Here is a 16,109-nt window from a genome sequence, read left to right on the forward strand (position 1 = left end):
GATTTTAAAAATATCGAGAGGCGGACTGAAACTTTAAGAAAATTCTTAACTTTGTCTACGTTAGCGAGCAATTATATTGCGTTATTCAACGCTCAAGATTGTAAGTTTGGAAGAAGATGCGAAACCGAGTGAACCTCCATAATTTTTAATTCCCAGAAACGATAAATTAAATTTGAAATAAGTGACAGAAACAGCGAAAAGGCAGAGGAGACGGATGCAAGCTCGATGAATGAGTCAGATCGTGAAAGGGGCGTAGGAGAAGCGCAGCAGAGCCAACGTGGAGGGCAAGAGGAGGCTGTCATGGGCTCTCTTCTTTGCGGGAGTCGCCTTGCGTCGCTCGCACGTGTCACGTCGTGCCAATTGAACTCTTAAACGAGGCGACAGTCGCCCGTGGACCGCGTCCGAAGTATCTTTACCTACCTACCTATCGACATTCCTTTTATTTTTAACACCCCGGCCATAGTTAATCGACGAATCTACAGCAAGTATTTTTTTTCAATGTAAATATTTTTTTTTTTTATGATATATTTATATTTAATTTTACTTTATTGTTTATTAAAAAAAATTATTTATTATTTTATCTTGATGCTATATAATGTCTCAATAAAGTGTTTCAGATTTTAAATTTTACTAAAATTTAAAAGTAAATGATAAATGTTTTTTTTAAGCAAAATCTAGAAACGACAAGCGATGAACCGATCGAAAGGGCGGAGTCTGAAAATTCAAGAACGCAAAAAGGATGTGATTTAAAGTGAACGAACAGAGGTCGATCGCTAATAAACTGGGCGACAAGCAGGCCACGTCATCGTCGGCAAGACACTAAGGAATTCCGGTCTAATAAACGATTCTGGAGTGACTTGAACGACACGTTGGTTGAATTGCAACGTAAACATAAAAAGGTAATTCGCAGCTCGTCAAGTCTATCGTTTTGCTAGACAGATGCACCGCGAGATCTATCACTTCTACACTGAGAGAAAAGTATAGCTACTTTAAAATTCAATTACAATTTTATAATATTTCTAATAAAAATTATGATTGACTCGATTGTATTTAAATTGATTTAATCACATTTATCATTTAAAATATTATAAACTTATGGTTAAATTCTGAAGTAAATATATTTTCCTCTGTTTATGCAATGCGCAAAAAATAAAAATTTAAAGCGATAAAATATTATCTGTGATGACTACATTTTAAATGCTCATATCCTGGAAGTTGATATCTATGAATGTGACTACATTTCTAACTGATCTTAATGTTTTTATTTTAATTTCAGGTTTATCCAATTTCCCGCAATTATATTTTAAGAGTAAACAGCAATATGGAAATTGATATGAACGTCAACGACATATTGCGAGGTATAAATTTAATATAATAGAACAGTTTTTATAGAAAACCATGCATTAAATTGCATTTTTTCTCTCACGAATATATGTAACAAATGTTAACTTTTAATTTATGTTGCATTAACAGAAGTGATAACGTTTCTCGAATGCCTCCGCGACGCGCAGCTTCCGGTGATGTTGGAGAATCTGCGAGAGAAATTGCTGGCGCGATCGAAAAATGCCCTAAAGACTATCACGACCATGGCCCGAGCCTCGTCCTCCTCTGAGCCTTACTTGGATATGCAGTCCGGCCCCAAAAGTCTGTTGTTGCGGAACGAAGGCGATTTAGAGGAGTACGTAGGCATGGAAGAATCTAATTCTTGTACCAACACTCAGGATTACTACTACGAGACTTTCGACAACAAAAATCAGGCCATGAGCGTGCGTCGAGAGGAGGACAACGAACAAGACGAAGCTCAGGTCCTGATATCAATCTACAAAAATTTATCGGCCGTACAAGTCAGGAGCAAATGTCACAAATGTGGACCACTTCATAGGAAGGAAGGTAAAAAGCTGTTTCTATCTGAGAGCCGCGCCTGCTGGATTGCGCTTGTCGGCTCGCACTTACTCATCTACCGAAGCGAACGGCAGAACCAGCCGCACACCATTTATCCAATTCACGGCTACATGGCTCGTCCAGCACCGAATGTGGTTCCCCGGAATCGGCGAAAGAGCGAGTCGGCTTTTGAAATATACAGCCCAGGAAATGAGACGCTGCAATTTATCGCGAGAACGCCGGAAGATATGGAACAGTGGGTGACAAAAATTTGTGAAGTAGAACGTAATCGCAACGAAAGTGTAGAGAACAAAGACCGCGAGAAAAAAAAATACGCCGTTGAATCGACATCGATAAATCGCTGCAAAAACAACGACGAAACAACATTTGTCAACGATAAGTCTACTGTGGCTAAGGATGAATTGGCAAAGAGAAACAATAAAGATCAAGTTAGGCGAAAAAATTTAAGAGAAAAAAATGGAAAGGAAAAAGCGCCTCCACTACCAGCTCGAATACCGCGGAAACTTCCCTCTTTGCCTCCCACAAACTCTTCTTTGACAATGTCTTCTTCTAAAGTAACCATTGAGGCTGAAAACAAAAATTGCAACGATGAAGATGAAGATGATGACGACGATATTTACCACAGAATCGAAGACTTGCGGAATAAAACGCGTTACGAGAATCTGGTATTATTAAAAAAACGACAGGCTGATGATGAAGAGAGAGACGAAAGACAGAAGGAAACTTACGATGATGTTCTGACGTCTAAGGAGAAAAGCAGATCCGATAGCCAGGCGCAGGAGGCCAAATCCTACGACACGAAGTCGCTTCAGGAAACGTACGACGATATCGTTGGATTTTCGCGTCTCGAAACTGCAAGCGTCGAGTTGAAACAAAGTCGTAATAACGAGACATCCGTCGCTGATCACGAGAAAAAAGAAGGAACTTACGATGATGTGCAAGTAAGTTTCTCGAAAATAATTCAGGAACACTTTTTTGAAAAAATCGTTTTCCGAAATTAAGAAAATCTTTATTTATTTGTTCAATGTAGAATTTGATTCCAAATAGAAAAATTATCAAAAGTCCCGTCAAAAATCAGATCGAAGCGTCCAACAAGCTTCAGAAAAAATCTTTTCTGGATAGAGTTCTGAGTAGGGGAGAGTCACCTGTGAAACCGGACAAGAAAGAGAGGCATTGCAACAAGAATAAGGTTTCATCATCGTCTTTGGACGTGGAAGAGATGCCCACTTACGACGACGTTTCCGATTTGACAGCAAATCAGGAAAGTTTAGCGGTCGGCGGGGAGGAACTGCCAGAATATAATTGTCCTCCTCCGCCCAGGCCGATTTATGAAAAAAGATTGCCAGCAGAAAGCGAGAGTAATCTTAATGAAACCCAAGAATTCTATGACAATATTTTAAATGCCTATCCAGAACATGATAAAACTGATCAGGTGAGTTGTCTCTTATGGAGTTCGTTTTTTTATTTTTTTTTTTATTTTAATTTAATTTAATTTTTTTTTGTATGTCCCAGAAAATAGAGAATATTGTTGCAATATTTTGTGTTAACTGGAATTCAACTGTTTAATTTTACTTATATTTTTTTGGCTCTTATTATACTCTTTATTTTGATAGAAAATTAGCCCTCAATCACATAAAAAATCAGCGAAAGAAACAGTATGCGAAATAATACAGAAAGCGGAATCGAAAGCAAACGGCAGTTCCACCGAAGAAGAAGTAGAGCATTATCAGTCACCAAAGAGTGACTTGTGTGTTTGCGATCCTATGCAGATGAATCAGAACGATTACGACGATATAACGCTGTGGACCAACTTTATGACACGGCGAAGAGATTTTTCTTTTTTTGAGAAAAATGACGACTCCAAATCTGGTAGTTCCGACAAGAAATATTGGAGTCGATTCGCCGTTAACAAAAAAACACGATTTACGACTGATTTCAGCTGTGCTGCCGAAACAAATAAGCGAGGTGGTAATGAGGCAAGTGACGAGATCGATTCATTTGAAAATAATGGGCCTGTAAAAAAGAATACCTTTCAAAAATTGATCAGCAGAATGGAAAATTCTCTCTCCAAAGTTTCCATTAGAAGCTCATCCTCACTGTCGACAGGCAAGCCAAGTATATCTAACAGCAGTTTGTGAAGTTCATCGTTTACTTGTTATCTGAAAGACTATCTCTATTTATAATTGCTTTTTTCGATTTTATCTCATATATATTTCCAATTAAAAACTGATGTTTTATACCTCCTAGCGATATTTAAAAATTTATGTTCGATGTTAGCTCGCTTCTATAAGTATCATTAAGTATTAAGTTAAACCGTCGATTAAATTTTTTGACTATCCTATTTGTAATTGTTATTTTCGATTTCATATATATTTCCAATTTAAAACTGACTTCGATCTCCTAGCGATAATATTTAAAAAAATCATTCATCTATTTCTGTATGTAAGGTATTAGATTAGGTTAGGTTAAACTATCGATCCTAAATACGAATGCGTCTTAAGGCCTAACTGTTGTAAGTTCACTCTAACTTCCACTCCGATCACAGCCATTCACAGCCGCTCCATCTACAAATCCATTGTAGTTTCGGGTTTTTCCGTTGCAACTTGCCACTCAGCACTCTTGCCAGCATTGCCTTGAAGCCATTGGAGTGGTTTATGCGTAGTCAAGCGCGGTGTAACCTGTATTGTATAGTTTCTCACCCAACTTTGCCTTATTTGAAAAGGTTTGTAAATAATAATGTTTAATTTATCAGTAGTTTCTTATAAAGGAATATTTTTCCTATTTGGAACATTGTAATACATGTGAAAGTAAAAAGGTTGTGCAGAAATTCTGCCGGTTTTATAAACTGTAATTTTGTTAACCTATATGTTATTTTTTCGATAATATTATTTTTCAATATGTTATATCTTTAAGATTGCATCTTGATTATTTATTAAAAAAATCTGATGAATAGTTATATTCTTATATGTATGTAGTTTTGTTTAAAATTTTCTTATTATTAACATAATTGATTTGCAGATGGAGAGTGATTATGATGATGATCGTACTGGTTGGGGAGATGAGATGAATCGAAGCACAGACGAATGTGGTGGAGAAGATACATTTGATAATCCACAGGAAGTACTGAATGAATGTTTGGATAAGTTTAAAACAGCTGATTATATAATGGAGCCTGGCATTTTTGCTCAACTTAAAAGATACTTTCAAGCTGGAGGAAATCCTGAACAAGTTATAGAATTATTGTCTAAAAATTATACAGCTTGTGCACAGACAGCAAATTTACTTGCAGAATGGCTGATCCTTGCTGGGGTAAAGGTTACTGATGTACAGGCAATGGTAGAAAATAATTTGAAAGATATGATTCTTAAGACTTTTGATCCCAAAAAGGCAGATAAGATCTTTACAGAAGAGGGTGAAACTCCTGCCTGGTTAACAGAAATGATACAGCATCCTACATGGCGTTCACTTATTTATAGACTTGCTGAAGAGTATCCAGATTGTTTAATGTTAAATTTTACTATCAAGCTTATATCTGATGCTGGATTCCAAGGTGAAATTACAAGTATTTCAACAGCAGCTCAACAAATTGAGGTTTTCTCACGTGTCTTGAAAACAGCAATTGCTGGATTTCTTCAAAATACAGAAAATTGGCAATCCAGTATACAAGAGTGTGCGAAAATGGTGTGTCACGGTCAACACACCTATGTATACAGTCAAGTCTTGTTACAAATTCTTGCACAAGAATCTCGTGGTGGTTTTATGATGAAAAGACTTTCCCAAGAAATCACTAAATGTGCACAACAAAATCGACATGATGTTACACCAATAACAATGGCTCTAAATGGTGCAGCTAGTAGTCCTGGGCCATGTCAAGCATTAGCATCTATGCTGTCGAGAAATACTTTGAATCCTGCTGATATCACAGTTTTATTTAGAAATTATTCTGCTGCAGAACCACCTCCTATTGAACTATTACGTAATCCGCAATTTTTAGGTAAATTGATCACTATTGAACTATTTATAATAGTAATAAAAAATAATTAAAAAAAATTATTTTTTTTTATATTAAAGGAATTAATTATGAAATTTATATTTTTGATCTTGCAGAATTATTAGTTGATGCACTTTTCAAGCCCGGTGTAAAAATAAATCCTGAACATAAATCAAAATATATGTATTTATTGGCTTATGCAGCAAGTGTATGTGAAACAACTCCTAAAAAAAGCAATACTCGCAAAATTAATAAGGACGAATTGAAAACAACTACCCAAGCAATCGAAAAAGTTCATAATATATGTAACATAAATAAAGGATCGACCGAGTTAATAGCAGAGTTAAATACTTTGTATCAATGCATACGGTACAACATTTAATACCGATTATTTTTTCTTTATATTAATGGAAAAAAAGTTTTCACTAATAAATTTGTTTTATTATAGCTTTCCCGTTGTAAGCGTGGGTGTAATCCGATGGGTAGAGTGTACTGTGACTGAACCATCATACTTCAAATTATGTACAGAGCATTGCCCTGTGCATCTCGCTTTATTGGATGAAGTTGTAGCGTGTCACCCTTTGTTGCATCCTAAAATTTTAAGATTACTTGTGCATTTATTTGAGAGCAAACAAGACGAATTGGAAATACTCGTACAAGTAAGCACATTTTATATGATCAATTAAACCAATTATCAGTATTTTATATAAATAATTTTTTTGTCTATACAGTTGGAAATGAAAAAGATGTTAATTGATAGAATGGTAAATTTACTAAGCAGAGGTTGTGTAGTACCTGTTGTATGCTATATTAAGCAATGCTGGCAACGTGGAGATACAGACGTGTCTTTAATCAGATACTTCGTTACTGAGGTAAATTATAATATACAATAATATATTATTTTTCTAATAAAAAATTGAATATATCAGTTTTATCATAATCTAAATATTTGTAATATTAGGTCTTAGAAGCGATAGCACCTCCATATACAGCCGAATTTGTACAATTATTTCTACCGATGGTAGAAAATGAAGAGATTACTGGAACTATGCGCGGAGAAAGTGAAAATGATTTAGTTTCCGAATTTATTGGTAAGTGTCGATATTAAAAAATAATTTTATAAAAAATATTTATGTTAAACAAAAGAAATTGTTTTACTTTTTAGTACACTGCAAGGCGCACTGTCCTGTTGTGAGATGACGTAAGATATAAAAATTAATCACAGATAGGTCACAAATCAAAGGAGAGCAATGATGCAAAGGATGTTTTTATTTTGTCTAGAGATAGAGATCCTCATACATACTTATGGCTATAAATATATATTGGATGAATTCTGCATCCATCTGTGATATTGTCACCTAGCCATTTTCTGTAACAAAAGCATTTGTATATATTTATATACATTGTCGGTATCATATAAATACTATAAATTTTAAGAAAAATGAAATTTGTTAACGAACACACACGGAGATAACTGTTAATTAACCTTGTAAGGGAAATTTAAATATTGTTACATTTGTCACTTGATATTCAAATATTTTGTGAAGTAAAAGATAAATATTACATTGAAGTATAAGATCATGTTTCATATATATAACACTGCGTGGAATTATCAAATACATATATGTATATTAATAATATTGGGAATAATTATTAAATTCTTAGGATAAAAATGTAACATTATTGGAAGTTCTAAGCTTGGTTGCAGCTGGAGTTCAAGTTGAATGTTTAAAATTAACTAATCAAAGCAAACTAGTTTCTATCGGATCATAAGACAGTGTTTAGTTTTGACTATATCCAATTGTAAGAGTTATAATTTATAGCATAATGTTATGCTTTCAGGGGTAACACAATTCGTAATTGTATTACACACAATGGTTAAATTAAGAAGCAAATAAATGTGTTCTAAAGCGATCTGTCACACCTGCATTAATAATGAGTAATATTAAAAACATTTCATTACAACATTTCTATAAGAATATTCCTAATAACTTACTGATCATAATGATCACATCTTTTCAGCTGTAACAAAATGTATATTGTATATGTAACAAAAGCATAATGAAAAAAATAATTACTATAACAAAATGTAATGTAAAAAGTTAACAATAGATATATGAAATAAATGATAATAGAATAAAAACATTTAGGTTAAAATATTCTTTCAGTAATATAAATGTGAGGCTGTAATAATGAATCTGGAAGCATACATACTGACTGGTTTTCCGTCTTTCCATTGGGTAAACTTTACATTGACTTCATCGCGTTTTGCAGCCTCTGCCCTCATATCAGCCTTCAAAGCTTGTCTGACTAACCTAGCTGCGATTTGAGAGTAATTTATGTAACTGCACAGAAACGAAAAAAATTATTCGTACGTATACATCATCACACATTTAAAATATTTCATTATTAACAAATAATCAATATTAAATTAAAATAAAATTGATTAAAATCACATGAGAATTAGGTTACATAATGACTCCGGAGAAAAACTGCACGCTCAATATATACGTAAGAGGAGAATAAAAATATATAAATATCCAGAAAATGAGGACAATGACTGATTTCCTTACTTCAACCCTGCTTGCCTCCACGCTGACATTTTTTCCTGTTTAATAAATTTGGTAAAGGACAAGAGGATACTTGATGCACGACACACGCCACAGAGCGCCAGCTGCGAATGATTGCGACCAAGATATGAACTAGCGAAGTTGCCCGTGTATGTACACTCACCGTCACAAATGGCATTCGTGGTGCTACGACGGCGGCTAGCGTACGTGATCTTGGCGTGATGTGCGTCGAATCTCACACGAGGCGCGCGCGTAGATGTGTTGTGGAACAGCGGTCACCGAGGACTAAAGGGGAACGCGGCCTACTACACCTCCCCACTCTCGGCGGCCGAGAGAGAGAGAGAGAAGTCACGTACGCCAGCCGCCGTTGCCGCTCGTCGCAACAAATGCCATATCTGCTTTTCAATGTACATATAACCCAGCATAACCTTTAATTTGCGGGAAAAGTTCGTGTTGTAAATATGTGCCAGAATAATTAAACTTGTAAGTGATTATTCCAGCTTTTCCGTGGGGTTATTAAAACGCCTATATATTACGATTAACATCCACCATCTGAGCGTCTGCCTGAGTGTATTGTAAAAATGGTAAAAGTAGTGATAAATATACGATAATCACCGTGGTACGTAAGTTTATAACCGAAGTACTTGTATTGGAAATTATATGGATAACGCAAATAGAAAGAAAACGTTTTACAATGCATGGATGTAATCTTGCAGGTATCTATTATTCAAATTGGTCATTGCATACTTTCTTAATTATTTATCGTGCTTAGTTATATATAATTATTATTTAAGATCTTTTCATATGTTTTAGCAAAGAACTCAATCTATGAATGTTTTCTATATATTGCTAAGAAAATTCTACAATCAAAGCTTTGTGGTGGAAAAGTTAATGTCCAGATGAATGACAATTAACAACGAGATATAAAAATTTCGTTATTACTTCGTTGTTGGACTACAAATGATTGATCGGAATTTCATTAGAAATTTAGCCCACAGTTTTTCAGTCGCAGATTATAGAAGACACCATTTATTTTGTATAACATGGGCAAACAAGAATTTTAACTATACAATATGAAATTATGCTGATTGGTAAGATTTTTTTTTGATAGTTTCAATACTTTTTTTTTATCTTTATTAGAGTCCTTCTATTAAAAAAATGAGAACGAAATTTGAGAAACAGCTAACATCCAGGCATAATCGATTCGAGAGACATTATCGTGCAGAGTATATATTTAAAAGCGTGTCATGTTTTTACGCGACACGCTTTTGCGAAATAATATCGTTTTGCTGATGCTCATGGCGTTCTCGCACCTTCGCCCACAAACACAGTGTATCACCGTGTTATGTAATCATAGTCCGTCCTCTTCCTTCGGACGGCAATACTGTATTTCGTGGACGAGAACAATAACCTTAGGCGATGAGGAAAAGCGCATCGATTGTAATAAATTTGCCACTTGACATGCACGTCTGTACTTGGTGCGAATATAATGTAGTTTGTTATATCATGCTCTGCGCAATTGCAATCTGATTTTTTAATATGATAATTTTTCCATTATGTATTACGCAAAGATTACCTTCTATTTGTATTTCAATTCTGGAAACGTTTATTATCTAATGTTTAAAATTAATATCTTTAATTACTATAAAATAATTACTTCAAAAATTATATTTAATCACTTAAAATATAAAGTGATATTTAACATATCTGATGTGATGTACTGTAAAGTTTTCATTATTACTTGTAAAAAGATTTAAATGACAAATGCACGACAATAATGAGTAAGATGGGAAATGACATTAAGTTGTCATTAAGTTGGCGGTTGGCTGATTAGTCAATATCGTAAATGGCATCTGTCAGGTATATTAGAGGTTACGTCATTAGATATTAAGCTGTCCGCTGATTGCCTTGACGCTAAGCTGCCGATGCTAGATAGGTCGTAATTTTTGTGCGCGTTAAAATAACGCTGGTGGTGCTGGCTGAGAGGCAAACAATGCCATCTAAATTGAGTTTCTCATGTTTTTAATGTATATCTATTATAAGCGTAACCAAGAAATAGAGATAATCTGGGAAGTCCATTCATTAACTCATTATTTTGCACGAGTAATTACTTTGATACCACTATGTGGATATATTCAAGATTAATTTCAAATCCAGAATTATTATCAAATGAATTTATCATAATAGGTATTTCTCTCATCAAGAAGATATAAACAGTACTTTCACTATACCGCGTCGTTCGTTTATTCTTTCGTCATATTTCTAGCGTAAATCTTTTCTTTGTTTCAACAAACATCCGTCATTTTATAAAAGAAAAAAAAAAGAGAGAAAAAGAGTTACAAAAATATGTAATTTAAAAACTAGATATTACAAAGCGCGTCATTTACTCTTGCATTTTTTTTTACGTTAGAGAAAACTTTTTAACATTTAATAATTTACAGCAATGAACCACGAATGTACTTACAGATATATCCTACATGTTATTTTAAATAATTCTAATTTTTTTCAATGTAATTTATATCATGCAAATATTAATTATATTTATTTTCTTCAATTAATTAAATAAATTACGAATAATCGATTTAATTGATCGAATGCCGCATGGTATTTATCAATTGCAGACTCGCGGTACATTAAACTTAACATGTAATTAATATTTCATATAATATTTGGTGCATAATTTATGTTCTGACGATTTAACTTTTGTGGGAATTTAAATGAACAAATTGCTGAACGGCAGAATGGTTGCAGACGCGAGCGACGCATGCGTAGCGGTGCGCCGTGGTCGGTCGCCGTTCGTCTCCCTGCCTTTCCCCCACGGGCCGCTGATCAGGCAACACCTAAGGAGAGGACGCTTCCCTTGTACAGCAATTCTACGCATATTTGATGGACGAGGATGCAACCCCGGTGCAAATTACTTCCTCTTGTTAATCTCCTGCATGCGAAGAGCGCCTACGACCACTTTTCGTCGCATCAAAGTAAGTTATACATCCATTTATACGTTCGAAGATCGCGGAGCACGCAGTGCGCGAATTTCGCGTGTGATCGCCAATCACGCCGAACCGGCAGTGTATTAAACTCGAGCAGTGTTTATAACTAACGCCGTGCGTGCAACCTACGACAATCTCGGCGGCGTATAAGATTCGCACGCGCTGCGTCAGGTCATCGTCTTCCGCATTTTGGCAAACCATACAGCTGCAGTGAGCGACGTAGCTCGCGCGACTTTTACGTCGTCGCGACGCGCATAATATCGCGAACGCAGCTAGCAGCGCGAGCGAGTCCGTGTACGCGTCGTAAAATAATTTTATTTTTATAGTATATTCATAATTGATTTGTTAATAACCTTGTAAAACTTGTGTTCTGTTTCAGATCCAGTGGAACACATGGTGTATTCTTATCACCGCTACGTAACGATCGACCAGCAGTTGATGTTTGCAAGAAGAATCTGGTACGATACCCGACATTTTAAGAGGAAAAAGAGTCCGGCACAACATCTAACATCCCCGAGAGTAGAAGGAGAAAAGGTAGTCTATTTTTTAAATAGAGATACACAGTGTCGTGCGATGCTAATGAAATGTGTTTTCAATAATGCTACATCCAGAGAGGTCGGGCAGTCGAGCGGTCGAGCACGCAGTAAATACGCAGCTACCAGAGATTTGTACGAAGGTGAACATTTTTGGTGTAGCTCTGCTGTGACTAAAGTTTCAATAACGCTACATCAACAGAGGTCGGGCGGTCGAGCGGTCGAGCACGCAGTAAATACGCAGCTACCAGAGATTTGTACGAAGGTGAACATTTTTGGTATTTATCGAATACAGCTATAGGGTATATCGAGTTAACTTCTGTAATTAATAATATCAACGTGAAGAGTATTAATGAAATAAAAACTTGCTACATAATATTTCTAATTTCTTATTACACGGCAATTTAATTTTAACAAAAATAAATTAATTAATCTAAAATAAAAAAATTACTATAGCAATTATTTAATTTTATGTTACAAAATACTTTTCTCTGCGTAGAGAGTCAAGCATCCAACCCATCCCAGTCATCCTGAGAGGAGGAGCAGGTCCCGGATGGACATCGGGCATCGGCGGAGCAACCCCATGGTAAGTATCGCTTTTTCTTTACTAAAAACTAATAGCCTTATTGTTTTAATAATAATAAATTTTATTTTTAATTATTTAACTGATAAATTAATTAAACGAGTGTGTAATTTTTTTTTTAAAGTAAAAATTGTTTTTAATATATTAATTTAACTACATTAATTTTTTTTTATATGTTACAGATTAGTGTATAATCAACTCCGCCGGTCGGTGAGTGGCATGTCTTTTTTTCTTATAAGAACGTCGGGTCGAAAAATAATATCAAAGATTCGCATTAATCGGTATTTCGCGAAAATAATTTGCGGATTGGTAATATTAGTAGTATTTGTAGTTTTGTAGTTTTGATATTTATTGCAATTGCATATATCCTATGTGCTGTTTAATAGTTTGTTACAGATTTTTTTTAAGTGTCGTCGCCGATCGAATAAACGAACCACGGTCGGGGTTTGTCGCGAACATCGTATCAAAGTAACCGGGCGACCGAGATTTATAATATACATTTTTTAAACAAGAGTGCCGCTGGCAGAGCCGGGCGAATAATATTAATTAACATATCGCGCGCGTATTCGCGAGTGTCGCGAGTGTTTAATAAAGATGGAACTGAGTTCTGAGAGGAGGAGCAGGTTCTGGATGGACATCGGGCATCGGCGGAGCAACGTTTGGGTAATTATCTTTTTTTATTTACATTAAAGTAACAATTTTTATTACATGACATATAACAAAGTAACAAATTGTATTTTAAATTTATAATTATTTTAGACATATCTTTTATTGTGGTTCTTATTTGTGTGTTACAGATATCATTCTACCATGGCATCGTAGCTGAACTCCGCCCGCGTCGCATCTAATGTGAGTTGTTTTTTTGTTTTACGAAGGCAGCGACTCTACAAAAAAAAAATTTATATATTGTAACATTTGCAAAATTTTAATAATTAATAGCAATACAATTTGTAGATTCGTTGCCTATCGTACTAGTAGCAGTAGCGTAGATTGAAAAGTAGTCTAGCCTGAAAACGGGAAGACGTTTCGTCTTTCTGAATCACATGCCAATCCGTAAAAAATCGTTTATAATTAAACCGATCATAAAATATTATTTTTAAATTCGCCTACGTATCGCAACGAACTTGTTCTTACAGTAAAAATTCAACTTAAACAATAATAATAATTAAAGTTATAAAATAATAAAACATAAGCTGACATTTACTTTCGCGCCACGAAGCGAAAGAATTAATCTGCATTCCGTTTTGTGGATTTTGCGACGGATTTTCAGTTCTGACTCGCGAAGAGTTAGTTTAAAAGTCCACGCATTTGCTCACCTTATCCAATTCTGTTGCATTATTTCTCGTGTCACGCCAATAAAAGAGAGAAAGGGAGCTAGAGAGAAAGAGAGAAAAGGGATGAGAAGGGTACCATTGAACGTTAATTAACAATTAATTCTGCAATTGTAATTTAATTACTGTACACAACAAATAATAAAAAAATTGAATATAAAGAACTGCAAAAAAAGGTTATGACAGGGTTTAAATTAAAAAATTAATTTGTCATGAAGTTTGTATGCGTTACATTAGGTTGGTCTTGTTAATACAAATTTATAAATATTTCCTTTTCCATGTTTGCGAATACCGATAAAAATCATAAAAATCTCCGGTATATTAATTTAGGATTTTGTTCTCGGATTGTTTGTCGCGCGTTCCACAAAAGTATGTAAAACAATCATCGCGTATCACCGGGGACGAGTAAAACATAAATAGAGTAGTCGGTCAAGTACATTTCACAGGTTTATGACGGATTTATTTTACGAAAAGATCTTAACTCACTGTGCACACTGCTCGTACCACTCAAGAATAATTTTTATTCAAGCTATCATATAATTACATTGCATTTTATAATTATTTTATACAAGAAATAGTATCAAAAACAATACGTAAATAAAAAAAAAAAACATTATTTTGACGACATTAAGTAAAAACTTTAAGAATTGATTATTTAGAAAATTAGAAATATTCTTACAGAAATGCTTATATAAAAAGAAATAATTTAAAGCATTTTTTTTTCATTTAATAAATTGAAAATGCAGTTATGTGTAATAACAAATACGCATAAATATATTTGTAGATTAATATTCATTAATGTAACGAGTGTAGTTAATTAACAAATTAATTTAGGCTTTAAGATGAATCGATTCGTAAAGTCGACTAAGGCTTATCGAAATTATACAACGACGTATTATCGGCGCTTCATATCGGCCAAGGTCGAAGTATCCACAAAGAATTCGTTACATTACACCTCGGACGGAGAATACACTTAGTAGTTCTTTATTATGCGAACGAGTGAACGTGTGTATACGTGAGTGTAGTTAATTATTACACAGATTCGCGATTCGTTTGGCACTTTTTTTTTGCAATCTCAAGGTGAAAATCGAATCATGCGTTGTAGATTGATGGCCAGTCGCACGGTGTATTAATTGGTATCATCTGATACTTTATTCTGCTGCGTTTACGATCAATCTTCACAAACCGCATTTTAAACGCGATGACAGACTTACAACCGGAATTATCTGTCGGCAATATTTTAATGCCAATAAAAGTAGCTAATATTATTTACATAATTAAACTCCCAATTTCTAGATTGCGCAATAATCAATTGAGTTACCAGAATTCGAAGGATAGATCTTTAGCACAGGGAAATAAGTCGGCACGCAATAATTTACTATCGTTGATTTCAAAATTGTCAAATGCCAGGTTAACAAGTCATATAAAATCTGCTTTTAACCGGTACAAACCGTATTGCGAAAGAAAACAAGGTGCTATAGGAAAATATCTGACTTTTCGATTATTTGTTAACGTACAGAGCAAACAATCTTGTTCTTCCTCTGATTCATCGTTGTCAGCCTTGCTCGCGATACTTCCGTTGTAAAAGTTATACCATTACTCACTACATAAATGTCATCTAACGATAAGTCAAATAGGATACGAATTTACATTTCGTGTTGTCTCGAAAAGTTACAGAACTTTACACGGCAACTTAGGAATATTACTGACCTGCTTGAGACAATTGTCGGAAAATTTTTTTTTTCCCCAAAAAATATTAAATTTGAATATTATGAATATTTATTAAAAAAAATAAGAAAAGAGGGAGCAACATTTTCACAAATGTGTCATTGGCAAAATATTAAACACGATAATAACCTTCACAGAAATCGTAGTTTGCCAATTAAAAAAAATATTATTTGAGCAAATGTAATGAAATAAATACTTTTTGCCTTTTCCGGGATGAGGAAATGACGCTTGTTGTTGTTTTATGATATTCATTAACGTCTTTGTGAGCGACCGTCGTTTTTTCATAACGCGATCTGACAATTTTCACTGAGAGGTACATACAATGTCTGCTGATTCGTGATAATACGCGAACCGGCGGGCACAAATTTTTGCCTGCATGTCCTTCGTGCATATATAGCTTATCGTAAATGCATGGCGATGAGGAATACGTTCTACTGCGATATGAGTATACGATCATTCGGTTACGAGATAATTGCGTTTG

The 16,109-nt window shown here is 34.6% G+C and overlaps 3 protein-coding genes and 1 long non-coding RNA gene across 7 annotated transcripts; 3 read left to right on the forward strand and 1 right to left on the reverse strand.

Annotated features, from left to right (window-relative positions):
* Positions 1-4,243, forward strand: LOC139105761 (hepatoma-derived growth factor-related protein 2). 2 transcript variants are annotated; one of them, XM_070662037.1, is made up of 6 exons: positions 1-500; positions 669-899; positions 1,277-1,358; positions 1,474-2,843; positions 2,933-3,334; positions 3,516-4,243. In XM_070662037.1, exons 3-6 carry the CDS (start codon positions 1,322-1,324, stop codon positions 4,038-4,040), a joined length of 2,334 nt encoding a protein of 777 aa, XP_070518138.1. In that variant the 5' UTR covers positions 1-500; positions 669-899; positions 1,277-1,321; the 3' UTR covers positions 4,041-4,243. The 2 variants fall into 2 exon arrangements, with proteins under 2 accessions (XP_070518138.1, XP_070518139.1); XM_070662038.1 differs by lacking the exon at positions 1-500 and having other exon boundaries at positions 531-899.
* Positions 4,244-4,343: 100 nt separating this feature from the next.
* On the forward strand, positions 4,344-7,807 carry Th1 (negative elongation factor complex member TH1). The gene is made up of 7 exons (XM_070662047.1): positions 4,344-4,624; positions 4,921-5,896; positions 6,010-6,262; positions 6,342-6,552; positions 6,625-6,765; positions 6,855-6,984; positions 7,059-7,807. Exons 2-7 carry the CDS (start codon positions 4,921-4,923, stop codon positions 7,091-7,093), a joined length of 1,746 nt encoding a protein of 581 aa, XP_070518148.1. The 5' UTR covers positions 4,344-4,624; the 3' UTR covers positions 7,094-7,807.
* LOC139105792 (protein stunted) lies at positions 7,145-8,616 on the reverse strand. 2 transcript variants are annotated; one of them, XM_070662083.1, is made up of 4 exons: positions 8,467-8,616; positions 8,108-8,238; positions 7,890-7,915; positions 7,145-7,262 (listed from the first exon to the last, which is right to left on the reverse strand). In XM_070662083.1, the coding sequence occupies exons 1-3, from the start codon at positions 8,493-8,495 to the stop codon at positions 7,902-7,904; spliced, it is 174 nt and encodes a 57-aa protein (XP_070518184.1). In that variant the 5' UTR covers positions 8,496-8,616; the 3' UTR covers positions 7,145-7,262; positions 7,890-7,901. The 2 variants fall into 2 exon arrangements, with proteins under 2 accessions (XP_070518184.1, XP_070518185.1); XM_070662084.1 differs by lacking the exon at positions 7,890-7,915.
* A 264-nt stretch (positions 8,617-8,880) lies between these two features.
* LOC139105721 (uncharacterized) lies at positions 8,881-13,449 on the forward strand. Of its 2 annotated transcripts, none has more exons than XR_011546231.1 (8): positions 8,881-9,179; positions 9,277-9,554; positions 11,204-11,441; positions 11,833-11,987; positions 12,067-12,251; positions 12,486-12,572; positions 12,752-13,232; positions 13,367-13,449. It is a non-coding gene; the product is annotated as an uncharacterized lncRNA (long non-coding RNA). The 2 variants fall into 2 exon arrangements; XR_011546232.1 differs by having other exon boundaries at positions 11,215-11,441.
* Positions 13,450-16,109: the final 2,660 nt, after the last annotated feature.

This window comes from Cardiocondyla obscurior, linkage group LG09, assembly GCF_019399895.1.
Source record: "Cardiocondyla obscurior isolate alpha-2009 linkage group LG09, Cobs3.1, whole genome shotgun sequence".
In the NCBI taxonomy this organism is placed as follows: Eukaryota; Metazoa; Arthropoda; class Insecta; order Hymenoptera; family Formicidae; genus Cardiocondyla; species Cardiocondyla obscurior.